This window comes from Corvus kubaryi, unplaced genomic scaffold (assembly GCF_017639235.1).
Source record: "Corvus kubaryi isolate FWS band 111438036 unplaced genomic scaffold, C.kubaryi_AGA036_p1.0 65029, whole genome shotgun sequence".
NCBI lineage: Eukaryota > Metazoa > Chordata > Aves > Passeriformes > Corvidae > Corvus > Corvus kubaryi.
Window position 1 is genome coordinate 62,077 of NW_024581706.1, and position 13,050 is coordinate 75,126.

A 13,050-nucleotide genomic window follows, 5' to 3' on the forward strand; every position below is an offset into this window, starting at 1 on the left:
CTCTTTCCCTTCCAGTCCCACTCCCCCATTTGCCTGCCACCTTCCTGCATTTCTGGTCAAGTCAAACTTCTGCTCTTCTTCAGCCTCAGACCTGCAGCACTACTGCTTGCTACTAGCCACAATTTACACCTTGTTTTTCAGCTTTTCATACTGAGCTGGTTGGTGGAAGCAAGAATAGGAAGAATTTGAAATAAATCAGAAATAACTGGAAGGTGAGGGAGAATGCTCTGAGTCTTGAGACAGAAGCTAAAACTGCCAAAAATTATTACCTATGGCAAACAACAGCAAGCAGATGCACATGCCAATTTTCAGCAGTTAGCTACCTATAAATACATGTGTTGATTCTTACTGAGCCTAAAAATACTTTTACTGAAATTAAGCTAAGTCACACAAATGCAAATGCAATGGATAATACGGTGAGACCTGAAGTTCAAACATTCAAAACTTCACCACCAGTCTCGTGCCAGGACCATGAACTCAAGAAATTTAGTGTTATATTTCATACCTTCAATGAGTAGTAACAAGAATTTCAGGCCACAGTGTTTTATAGTTCAATTGTCAAACAGAAAAGGAAATATTCAGGGTGTTTGTGCATTTTTTCCTTTTCCAAAGAAATTCTAAATGAAGATAAACTATTTTGATCTTAATTTTCTGTAATCAGTTTGTACTTCTACTGTCTTTTACATTATTTTTAAAAAGTAAGAAATAATGCAATCAGCTTGAGATATGAATCATAGGTTTCTTCCCATGAGATTCATCCATCTAGGAATTACCATTTTTGGTAAGAGACACAATTTCCATGGAATTCAGCTGAAGCAGATGCTTGATTTCACATGCATTCCTCTACCTTCCAGTACAGGATGCAGGCACATCTTCCATAAGCTGTGTCCAAGGGGATTCTTCTCAAGAACAAGTGCACATTTTGACTGTTGTAATTGCCTAGCATGTTATAGCTTAATATTCGCCACTAATTATTAGATGGAGAACTCGACTGCCATGGTCATAAAAATCCTCTTGGACTTTGGGAAATGGCTTTACCCAAACATTCAACCCCAGTTTTAGATCTCCACAGGGTAATGCATTCGAAAAGCTGAAGTCTCAGACAGAGAAGGGGAATGGGGCTTTGTAATATCATGGCGTGCTGCACACTGCAATTGTCTGGCTGGATGAGTTTGAAACAACTGGTGTTGCTGCCATTGTGTTAATGGCATTGCAGGCAACAAGCAGAAAGGGACTTAAAAGCACTTAAAAATAAATAGGAAACATCGTTTGGAGAAATAAGGAACTTTAAAGCACTAAGAAGGGGAAGTAAATGAATCATGCACCTGATGTTAGTTGGCATTCTCAAACATCACGTGAATAGGCAGGATGCTGAATAGTTGGCATTCTCAAACATCATGTGAATAGGCAGGATGCTGAATACCTATGTTTCCGAGGGGTGTACATCCTGAAGAGCTTCTGTTTATTACTACAAAGCTTACTAGGAGTGAGGGGAGATAGAGGACTGTGTTACTAAGCATTCCAGTGCTAGATAAGGGGTTAGGTTTTCCACCTCAAGTTAGATTATACATCACTGGCAATTTCTTTTTTATATGGTGCATGCAGAGTGTTTACATTTAATCTACTTTTAGAAACAGATATAGTATAGAAGGTGAAACAATTCCATAATATAATTCACTTGTTTCCCTCAGAACAGGGCTGAATTTTCCCCCCAAGATCTTATACTGGCAAAACTGCTCCTTATTGCACCAGAGAATTGTCTAAATAGGGAATGCATATTCAGCCTCATGAGTTACAAGACTAGATGGGTGACATTCATCCTTTGCAGACACCCAGTGCATGTCCTACACACAGTTTTAGACTGATTATGCTCTCTGTATGTCACAAGATTCATCAGTCTTGATCTAGTTTCCTGCACAGGAACTATTTCAGCCATGTTGTATAAATGAACAGAAATAAATATTATTTATATAAATATATATATGTTTGTTTTCAGTGTGTGCATTTGTAGTTATTGAGAATTTAACATATAGGCTTTTAAAATAACTTACACAAGTCTAGAACCGATTTATAGAAATACCTCATTTATAGCTTGGATACACCAGAGAGGTTGTCTACTAATACTTTGATAAATTATTAATTAGAATACTTGTGTGTAAAATTTTGGGAACTACAACATGCATATTTTTATTAAAATCAATGTGAAACTACAGCCTCATAAGCACAGCTCTCTCAACTCAAATGCATAGCAACATTTAATCACCTAATGAAAGACTGTAGCTCTATACATGACAAAACACAAGAATTAATTTCTGTAAATATAAGCCAATTTGGTAGGAAAGAAAATAATAAACTTTTCCCTAACACGAGTTTTTCTCCATTGTTATTAGAAGGGAATATAGAGCAAAGAGCATATTCAGAATGCAATCCAATGTACTACTTGTGCAAACATGTCTCCTTTTAAAGAGTGAAACAAGAAGCTTACTTAGTTCACATAGCATCCCATGCAAGTAACTTAACATCACAGTAAGAAACAAGTTAAATAGTCAAGGACAGATATCTCAAAGTACATTGCAGTAGGTTGCATTTACATCTTTGCCACAAAAGACCACATACACCACATGTATTTTCAGTCATATAAACACACAGTGATATATCAGCATAAAAGTGATATACAGACACTGGCAAAACACACCTTTTTTGAAAAGGCACTGAGTGGTCTGTAGGGTTTTTACTGTAGAACATGATCTCAGAAGTTAACTAGTTCATTTTTACCCATACACTAATTTACAGCAGTGCACAAATTAGTTAAGAGTTTCTGAAGGAGCAGGCATCTTCCATTCAGTGAAAATAAAGTGACCAAATCTGACTAAATTGTTGACTTCTTTTAAAGACACAATTGGTATCATTAATATGGAGAACATAAGCTGATTTTGACAGCTGAGTGTTTGGTTGTTGGTTTTTTTGTTTTTGTTTTTGTTTTGTTTTTTTAATCTAATTTCCAGTTATTGTAAGTAAATTTGTCTTTTTTAGTGCTTGCAGGTACAACTGGGAATAACCTCTCTCCTCTGCACAAATCCTGGTTTTACAGGGATGTACTCATTTGCTGGCAGCTTCTGTGTCACCTTTAAAAAAGTCAATTTTAAATGTTGCTGTCAAAAGACTAGGAAATACAGCTGGTGAGAGCAAGAAGTTTGGATCAGACTGTAATAATTTAATGAGATCAATATGTTCCTAGCAAGCCTGTGGAGGTAATGTATACAAAAAGTCCCAGAACTGACAGAGCAAATCCTGTCCCCTTGAGTTACAGTGACACTAACAGCGGTTACATGTGCTTGGAGGAAAAGGTTGGAGTCAGGTGCCAGAGGAGCAATCTGGGAAGTGGAATGGGACACGGGTAATTGATGTGACGATTTTCATCCCTAACTGAATAACCCAGAAGCATTTGTGAACCACGGTACAACTTGGGGCTGGATGTATTTCAGGGGCTGATGTGTCACCAACACTTTTTTCCTTGGCTTTTCAGCATTTTCTGATGGGAGGTAAAGTCTGCTATTCTCTGAGCATGCTGATACCGCAGTGCCGGCTGCCAAATGCCTGCTGATTCCCATCCCTAATGAGTTTCTGACATAATTTCTCTTATAGCCACTGAGTCCTTTCCTGTCCCTAAGGGTTTGGGCTATCATTACAGCAAAGACCAGCATTTTCTCCCACTTCTTAGGACATGCCTCTCCAGAGCTTTATTTACCTCGTGAGAATAGCCCTGCCAAGGCTTTCTGCTGCCAGCTGTAGGCAGTTGGTGCTCAGCAGCGATCTAGGCTGGGTGGAAGCCCACCTGCGCTCCCAGCTGACTGCAGTGGGGCTTTCTTCAGGCGACATACCAGTCTGGCTCAACTAGGCCAAGGGGGAGTGCAAGCCATGCAGCCAGGAGGAGGTGAGACACTGCAGTGCTGCTTTCCCCTCCACCTCCTATGTCCCAAAACGCTCCTTAGGAGGGGATGACAGAAAAGTTAGAAAATGTGGAGTCATGGCACTGAGGAAGCCTTGAGGATGCTCCTGCAGAGCAAAGGTGACATCCAAGCAGCCCCATCACAGGGTCCTTACCCTGCAGTGGAGGGCTGGTGGGCTTCTTCACCTTGCCAAATAAACTATATGTCTGTAACTTCCACTGCAATTCCCGCATCAATTTTACAGCAGAAGCAAGGGCGGTGTCCTTGCCCAGGAGCTGGGTCTGGAGAGGCTGCTCCACTGGCTGCTCTGCCACTGTTCAAACTGAGCTCCTCAAAGCTAAAACATGTTAGATGTGTAAAAAATTGCCTATTTTTTCCCATAGAAAAACTGGGACAAAGAAGCAAATTTCAGCAGCGTATGAGTTTAAAAAATCCAATTTGCGATTATTATCTATCAACAGTTGCAGTTCATTGAACCTACTGTACAGAACCCGAGACATCTAAAAGCCATTAGGAAACAGCAATTTCACAGATAAAAGGAATAAAAGAAACTACAAACCTGCTAGAAGATTCCCCTTGTTCTTTTCTTCAGGTCAGGGAGTGGGAGGGAAAAACATACTTGTTATGCAGATAGTAATCACATTACTTAGTTACAGATGATGTTATATATATGATAAACGTAAATGGGTATGTTAATTGGTGTACAACACACGTTACATTGCAACCACAAAAGCATTCAAGCAAGACTCATAACTACAATGCTTCTGGAAAATAAACTTTTCAGTTTTTTTAACACATGCATAACATGCTTAGTACATACCACTGCAGACTGAGTTGGCAAAGCACTTAGGCAAAACGCATTGCTGACACATATATAACAGAAAGCTGTAGGTTCTTATTAGATAAAGCTATTTCTGGTAAATAAAAAGGTTTAATTTTAGGATAACACAGCAATATGCTTATTTAAAATAAGAAGTAGATGCACTTTTGAGGGACAGTCATATTTTAGAATATTTTATATGAGATACAGCTTCATTATTTATGTAATTTTATATCCATCCATTTATACCAATGTTGCTTTCAACCTGTTTGTATATGTAAAATATCAATACTTCATGTAACTTTTAATCTAAAAGCTCCTTTTAGTTTGGAGCAGTTTGGAATTACAGTTATGGTAATGGATTACTTACGGCTCTGTTCTTGTCAACTCTTTGAAATTCAAAGATCAGCTTTGGATACCCAGCCAAACTTCTTTTTGGCTGAGCTTTTTGGCACACAATTACCTTTTTACTGTCATGTGGATGTTCATCACCCAGCTTTGAGAGAAACCACTAATTCTCTTGCACTGTCTGCAATTAACAACAGTTAAGATGCTTATCAGAGCTTTCCCATAAGGCTCTTAGCGCTCTCCTTTTTGATCTTTATCAAGTGTCTTTTACTTCCTGATCTATGCCCTGTATTGAATCAGTCAACTTGCTGCCTTCTGCTAAACCTTTTACTGAATTATTGAAAAGTCTCGGGCTGCCAGTGCTCTGTGAATTCTCACCCAAGCTAGAGTATCAAATATTTCCTGTCTGCCAAACTGTGGCAACAGGTCTTTTGAGTCATCTTCCACTATCTGTATGTATGACTGTGTATATATTTTGTCCTAAGGAAATACTGAATATATCAGAAGGTATGACAAAAAGGAGCAAATTCCCCAGTGCATTCACCTGCAAAATACCACAAGGCACTCTTCCTTTGGAAAGGCAGATCAGCAGCTACAGCCTTATACAGAGGCACAGACATAAACATACCATTGAACCAAGGAACAAGCTCTGCATTAAACTTGGTATTTTCCTCCTTAAGAATAATTTGGAATGAGGTGAATCATTAGCCGTGATGCATGAGTGGGTTGCTGGGAAAATGTTTCTAATGCCAGTGCATTTCTAAGATAAATAGCAATGATTTGTATTTGTTCCTGGGCTCCTACATGATATTAATCTGATTTGTTAGTTGAAATTTTTAATGAGAAAATTGGAGAGGACATAAGGCAACAAACCATGACAAAACAGACAAATACTAGTTCTCTATAAGCTTGAACAGACATCAAAAACAGCACCAGCTGCCATATTTGTACCTACTTTGTAGGGCTGCAGGTATGCAAGGCCTTCAAATGAGGCTTCCAGGTAGCAATGGAAACTGATTTCTCATCAGCAGCATAACTACGCCATACACACTACGTGCAGGATATATGGTAAAAAAAGAAAAAACAAGGCAAGAGGGAGCAGGGGATGAAACAAAAAATTGAAAAGCAGATTAGTAACCAATACAAGTTGTATCTTTCTCTTATCATTCATAGCACTGATACATGCCTGAGGGGAGGAAGAATACTTTCATAATATCGCCAGGTGGCTGCCACGTTTGTTCTGCTGGCGTCGGTAGAATAAAACCGCCAGGAAGCCTGGTATGGGGAAACAATAGAAAAGTACAAAGGAACCAAGAAAATGAAGTGACAATGCCACCACACTGACTATGGAGTGAGGGGATTTTGCTCAGACCAGGATGTGCTCAGTTAGGCTGATTCAGGAAATACCAGTACAAACCTATCAAAACTTTTGTGAATCCCAGTACACCTTATGTGGTAAGATAAGAGTTACTGGCTCCATGAAAGCACCAGAAGATATTCAGCATATAAAGGTGCTCAGAAAAGCATTGCAGTGATTTATTTGTGACAAGTCCATAGGGGACACCCCCACAAACTTGCAGTCTGAGGTAAAGAAAGTGTCATAATACATTCTGCAAATCATAATGAAAACCAGACAAAAAGCATTTAGAAGAAAAAAGAAGTATTCTCTGTGGTTTGAAACACTGTTAAATGTTTAAAAACACAAAATTAATAATTTCAAAGGTGAGTGACCAAAGCATAGCATTGAAAATGTATCCATTGTTTGGATTTATAGTGCATGTAGATAGTAAGATTAGCCTCGGTTCTACAAGCTGGGATGTGTTCCCTGATGTCAGCATAACTATATTAATTTGTACTAGCTGAGCATCTGTGCTTCCTGTATATTGTCAACCATTAAATGTCATCTAGGTATTCTTGTATGGAAGCTAATACCCTGTGTTTTCCTACTGTGTATCTCCCAGAAGCATATCCAGTCTTCAGTAACAGATGGACAACCTGTTACTCACTTTGAAAATTGCTTCACTGGTTGATCATTCTCATTGTCAAAAATTTCTGCATTATTTTTAATTTGAAACTCTTTGGTTTTGGCTTATAGCCAGAGTTACTCGTTATGTTTCTGTCTGCTACATTAAATAGTCCAATAGGTTCCATCTCTGAGCTTCTGTGTTCAAATAATGCTCACACTAAGTATTTCTTATAAGCTAAAGAAATTGAGAAAAGTATGTCCGTATGAAACATTTCACTTTTCTATAGCTATCCTTACGTCAGGTAAAGGCTCTAGCAAACAGTCTGTGGCAACAGATGAGTTAGCACAGACTAATTCTACAGCATAACTGGTTAGAAAATAGACATTACTCTGATAAGTTTGAGACGATTTAAAAAACTGGGGCACTGTTACAGTACCCAATGATATGCAGTTCAGACACATCCTGCATTTATGAACACAAAATTTTCTCCAGTCCTTGACCCATTTTTTCCAATGTTTTATTTGCTTTCTCTAATATTCCAGTCTCACTTACAAACTGTAGATGCTGAGTTGATATGTAGCATATTAGTATGAGCATCATCATACACAGTGGTAGTGTATGTCTTCTCCTTATCAGTCTTCTCCTTGTTATGTTTATGGTTCTGTATCTAAGGACTTTAATTAAATCAGGTGGAGTAACATACTGGGAACTTGTATGAAGCTCTTGACCCTTCTTTACCACACTTTGTCCTCTGTATTTCTCATCCTTAGTCAAATCCTTTCCCGATTCACTAAAACTGGGATAGACACATCTTGTAATAATCCGGATTCAGTTTCTAGATTAAGTTTTGTATTTGTTGTATTAAAATATTTGGCAGTAATCCTTTCACCCTAAAAGTCACCCTGATCGCCCTTGGTTTTATTCCTGTGTGCCTGCTGTCATATTTCCTATTCTGCCAGGCCTTGTGCCTTCAGAAAATATCTCTACCAGCAATTTTTTATTAATTTCTGGATCAGTGAAAGTGTTGAACCTGTAAATGAACATGTAAATGCTGAACAGCCTTCATCATGGGATCCCACAACAAATATCTTCCTTTCACAATGATTTTGTCCACTGAGCGTCACTCTCCAAAATCAGGCAGCTAGCTAGTCTTAGTCTATTTAGCATGCTGTCTTACTAATATTTTGGTTGAACTGTCATAAAATAATAATAAGAGCTACTTCCAAAACCTAAATCTATTATGTGTTTCCTCTGGCAACCAAACTTGGAAGAAGTAGATTAGAATACATTGTTAGAAAGCACCCCAAACAGTCATTCTAAAGTAGGCACAAAAGGAGTGGAATTATTTTTTAAATTATTCTAACAAATATTACATTTGAAATATTTAGGATTTAATAATAATCTGAGAGTAATAATGGAAAATATTGATTAACTTTAAGAATGCTTCAAAGACAGTCTGACATCTATCTGTACTTAACATGGAACCCTAGCATATCCTTGCTCAGCTTCTTTATTTGGATTTATTATTTAAAAAATAAAACCCAGCATAAATGGCACACATAGAACACTTGACGTTCCAGGAAAATAAACTAGGACTCTAGAAAATTATTTCCCCCCCTTTTTTTTCAGTGCATCAAGTACAGTAAAGCTTGGTGCAAAATGATTCTTTAGAGAATTTTCTCAGTTTTAACTAGGACTGAAAGTTAAGGAAAAACCCAATGCAAAACAGCTGCCTGAAACATACCATGCCACTTTTGATTTGCACCATCATGTCAGAACAACTTCAGACAATTTCAGACATTTTGAAATTGTTGGTACCTACATTTCCAGCTTTTGAATTGACTAATAGTGAAAGCAATTCTCTGGGCAGGACACTTTTCTTCTTCACCAAGTATATCACGGACTTAAATACTCTAAACCCTGTAGTAGATAAAAAGTAGCTTAATGTAGGCAAGAGCACTGTGCTGTCATTGGGTTGTCTAGGGATCAATTCTCTTTTTCCAAATAATTTTCTAACTGCAGGTATGCATTTGTCATCCTTGCCTTGGTTTCTTTAACATGGATAGAAGAAACAAAAACTACACACAGAACTGCTATATATAGTTTGTCTTGATGATCTTAAAGGTCTTTTCCAACCTAAATGAATCTGTGATTCTGTACAGAATTATGGCAACAAATAGCAGTCACTGAATACAGTTATTTCATGAAACTAACCAATATGTTAAATATTATTTCCACAAAACTTTCCAAATGGAAATAATAAGACTTTTTCCAATACGTGCTTTAAATCACCTGCTATTATCTTTTTGGTGATTTCATATTTACCTGAATTAGACTTGCAGCTGGATTCCTTCTTTTCTCAAAGTGTTTCTGACGATGCTGTTCCTGGACTTTCAATGCAAATCCTGAGCCAAGGATGCCCTGCAATATCATTTTATCAATGTGTAGGTAGTCTTTCAACAAATATACATCATCAATTATGAAGATTTTGTGAAGATGTTACAACATATGGCTGCTTCAGATAAGATATTTATGAGCAGTATATGACAGTATAAGGCAAAGAAGCAGTGCCCCTTTCCTGGTGAAGCAGGAGATTCCTTGCATAACATCTGTGGTGCTACCAATGACCACCCACCCCACCCATTGCCTGGGTTTGTGCTACACAGTATTCCTGCAACTACAAAGGCCATAGAGATAGATATAGATATATATTTATAAAATCAAACTGGGATATTCAGAGGAACTTTAGTCAGGAATGAGGAAATTACCAGCTGGCAGATATGCAGATATATATGGACCCCAAAGTCCACATCTGAAGTACTTATTACAACTTTTGATTTTAGAAAAGTTAAAAAATGCTTTTCTTAACAGATTAAGACCATTTATTCTTGATTTTTCCCAATAAATAATGCCCATTGTTCATTTTAGAGGCTATGAAAAAGGTGATTATGAAACCTCTCCTCTTTTAGCACTTTTACCTTTGAGTAAGATGAATTTAACCCTAACTGAATAGATCCAAAGACTGAGGGTGTTTTCCTCCTTGACTTGCAAGGAGTGTAATACTTCTGCTGGACATGTCTGCATTATAAGGAAGAATATTTCCACTCGATTCTTAGGATAAAATAATATTAGAAGTGCAAAAGTTTCCCACATACCTCTTGTTTTACAGACAGATTCAGCACAGAAGTATTTATGAGGAAAACTAGTATCTGTACATAGATATGACATGAGGAACAAAAGTTGTGGCATCTCTAATAGGTAAGGTTATTCATCTTTTCATTGTAGTGCTGGTAAGACTAACTTTCTTGTTAGTGGTGACTAGGTAACAAAAGGAATTAATTACAGTAGGTGTCAATAAATGTCAAAGATTCACAAACAGGTAATGAGTTATAATTATATGCATTATAGTATGTCAAAGATACTGAAATACTCTTTGTAGTTAGAGTAAGAAATAAATGCAGTGCACCAGACGATTTAATGCTGTTGACAAATGCTGACTTTTAATCTTGGTTTATCTATATGGTTGAAAACAAATGAAGAATTATGACATCCATGTTTTATAGTGATCTATAGATAGAGTATAAGAGTATTAAAATATCAAAAGACATTGCACTGGAGACAATATAAAAAATACAAATGCCACTTCTCATTTCATGCTAATTCAAAACTAATTTTAAAAAAAAGATTTACCCACAAAAACGAGAAGTTATTTCTGAAGCTGCACTATATTTTAGTCATTAAATAATTTCCATTTCCATTAGTGTCTTGTACATTGATAGAAACAACATAAATAAACTGTAATGTTTATTTACAATTTTTCATGGAAAATGATAGTTGCATATTTTGCATTCAACAACATTAACTATTAGTTGATTTAAGGCCTACTACTCTCTGTTGGTAGCTTGAACATACAAGCTTGAACATACGATACAACATGGCCATACAACACAAGCTATTAGAAATGCCTAATTTTTTTTCACTATAGTCTAAGTTAGAAAAACATATAATCTGCTTTTATTTTTGTTTTGTTTAGAAAAATCTGAAAGAAAAGCAGTAATATAACAAAAGGAAGATTTTTCAACTTTACACAATAGTATGTAACCTAACTTAGGGTTATTTCCCTGTCTTTCTATCATCTGTCCATGTCAGAGAAATTTCGCAAAACTAAAGCAATGACACCAAACATTTTTTTTTGGATTTTGGATAGCAATTCACTAATGTTGTTGCAGAGCAAAAAGGCTTAAGCAGTTGTTCTTCATGTAGACAGCTTCCTTCAGCTTTTTGTATCATAATAATGGCAGGACCTACAGGAGTTTCTATTAATTTTTATGAGTTTTATAGGCATACTCACAGCAGGTAGTGCAAAGAAAGAAATGCCGAGTAGAGCAAACCCCGCAGAAAGCAACCTTCCAAGCCAAGTAAGAGGAGTTTTGTCTCCATAGCCAATGGTTGTCAAAGTGATCTAAAAAGAAATGAATGAACTACGTGGTTTACCAGAAGTCACTGACAGATTAGCTGCAGATTATTTACATTGCATGAAGCAGCACTTCCACTAATTAATTCAAGACATATGAAACATATAGCTGTTTCTAAAAAAAATGAACATAAATATATTAACATTGACATTTTTCTGTGAAAATGTAATACTGTTTATGACTAAATAAAACTGAGATAAATAATAAACATGAGAAAAACACCTAAATAAGCAATAAGTTTAAAAATAATGAAACATTATCTTGATCTCAAATTTGAGGGAAATGATGGGAAATTACATAAGCTGGGCAGGAAAAAAGTTTTCTTTTCCAGGGATGTGAAGGTGTTTCACTTATTTTCTGCAGGAAAATATAACTGTATCTATTTGCATAACTAAACAAATATAAAGTATACAGACATCATACTGGAAAAATATAGCAGGGGAGACATTGATGCTTGCAGATTATATAAAGTCAAAGGAATTGCAAGAAGCAGCTGCATTTTCTGCAAACCCATCAGTACAATTTGAAGTGATTTATCTTCTGAAACCCAAAAAACACTAATCAAAAGCTGGAAGGAACTTTGAGTAAAGTTTCTCGTCCTTTCCCCTTCCTCCTGACAGGCTCAGATACACCTATGTCACTCCTGACATGAAGGTCCAAAGGTTACTACGCAGCAGCAGATGCAGAGGTACCTTGGGCTGTTGGGCCATGTTATCTCAGACCCACCTGTGGACAGGTCAAAGAGAAAGGGGAGGCAGGTTTCAGTGCAAGTGGGAGGGCTCACTGACCTCTGGCCACGAGCAATGCAGCCACTGAGATAATGATGTATGTTTGAGGCTCACTGAGCGCATCTTGAAGGCAAAAGATGAGGCCTTCGTGTGTGTATGTGGCTGAGGGCATTCCCTGACCCAAGGAATTGCCATCCAGGCTACTCGTGGCCCCGGGAAGCACACCAATCCCATACCTGGGGACTGGACTGGCAGAAGAGTTATGTCTGTAGGCTTTCACAGAGTTCAGACCCACACAGCCGCCTGGTGTGGGCAGCTGGAGGAGGTGTGGGCAGAGCAGAGGATTCCCAAGGGCTGGCTGGGAGGCTATGGGGCGCGTGCTCAGGCAACAGCACACGATGTTAAAGGACAAAGATAGACAACAGTAGGCTGAGTGCCAAGGACTCCGGGGCTTGTTATTAGGGAGAACATGTGCATGGAGAATTATTTTACATCGTGTACCAAATGTGGGCAAGTTCAGGCTTAGTGAATATTCTGGCAGCAACAGATTCTTCAGGAAATTGCCTTCTAGAGACATTATTTTGTTTCCAGCTTCCTCAAAGTTCATTCCTAGGCAAGACAGCCAAAACAATTCTATTTAATGTCAGGGTCACCACGGGACAAAAGAAGGAAAGTCTTTTGGAAGTAATTAGATTTCAACTATTTAGGACTCTGTAGATAGTAAACAGTGCTTTTAATTGCTCCCATTGTTGGGAACGAGCT

General features: G+C 37.6%; 1 protein-coding gene across 1 annotated transcript in view; it reads right to left on the minus strand.

Annotated features, from left to right (window-relative positions):
- LOC121672892 (potassium voltage-gated channel subfamily KQT member 5-like) overlaps window positions 1–12,270 on the minus strand; it is a 43,821-nt gene extending 31,551 nt beyond the window's left edge. Inside the window, exons 1-5 of the mRNA XM_042045797.1 lie at window positions 12,253–12,270; window positions 11,437–11,547; window positions 9,411–9,506; window positions 6,074–6,168; window positions 4,510–4,536 (exon numbers count right to left, since the gene is read on the minus strand). Coding sequence (XP_041901731.1) covers window positions 4,510–4,536; window positions 6,074–6,168; window positions 9,411–9,506; window positions 11,437–11,547; window positions 12,253–12,270 — 347 coding nt within the window. The remainder of the gene's footprint in view (window positions 1–4,509; window positions 4,537–6,073; window positions 6,169–9,410; window positions 9,507–11,436; window positions 11,548–12,252) is intronic.
- Window positions 12,271–13,050: the final 780 nt, after the last annotated feature.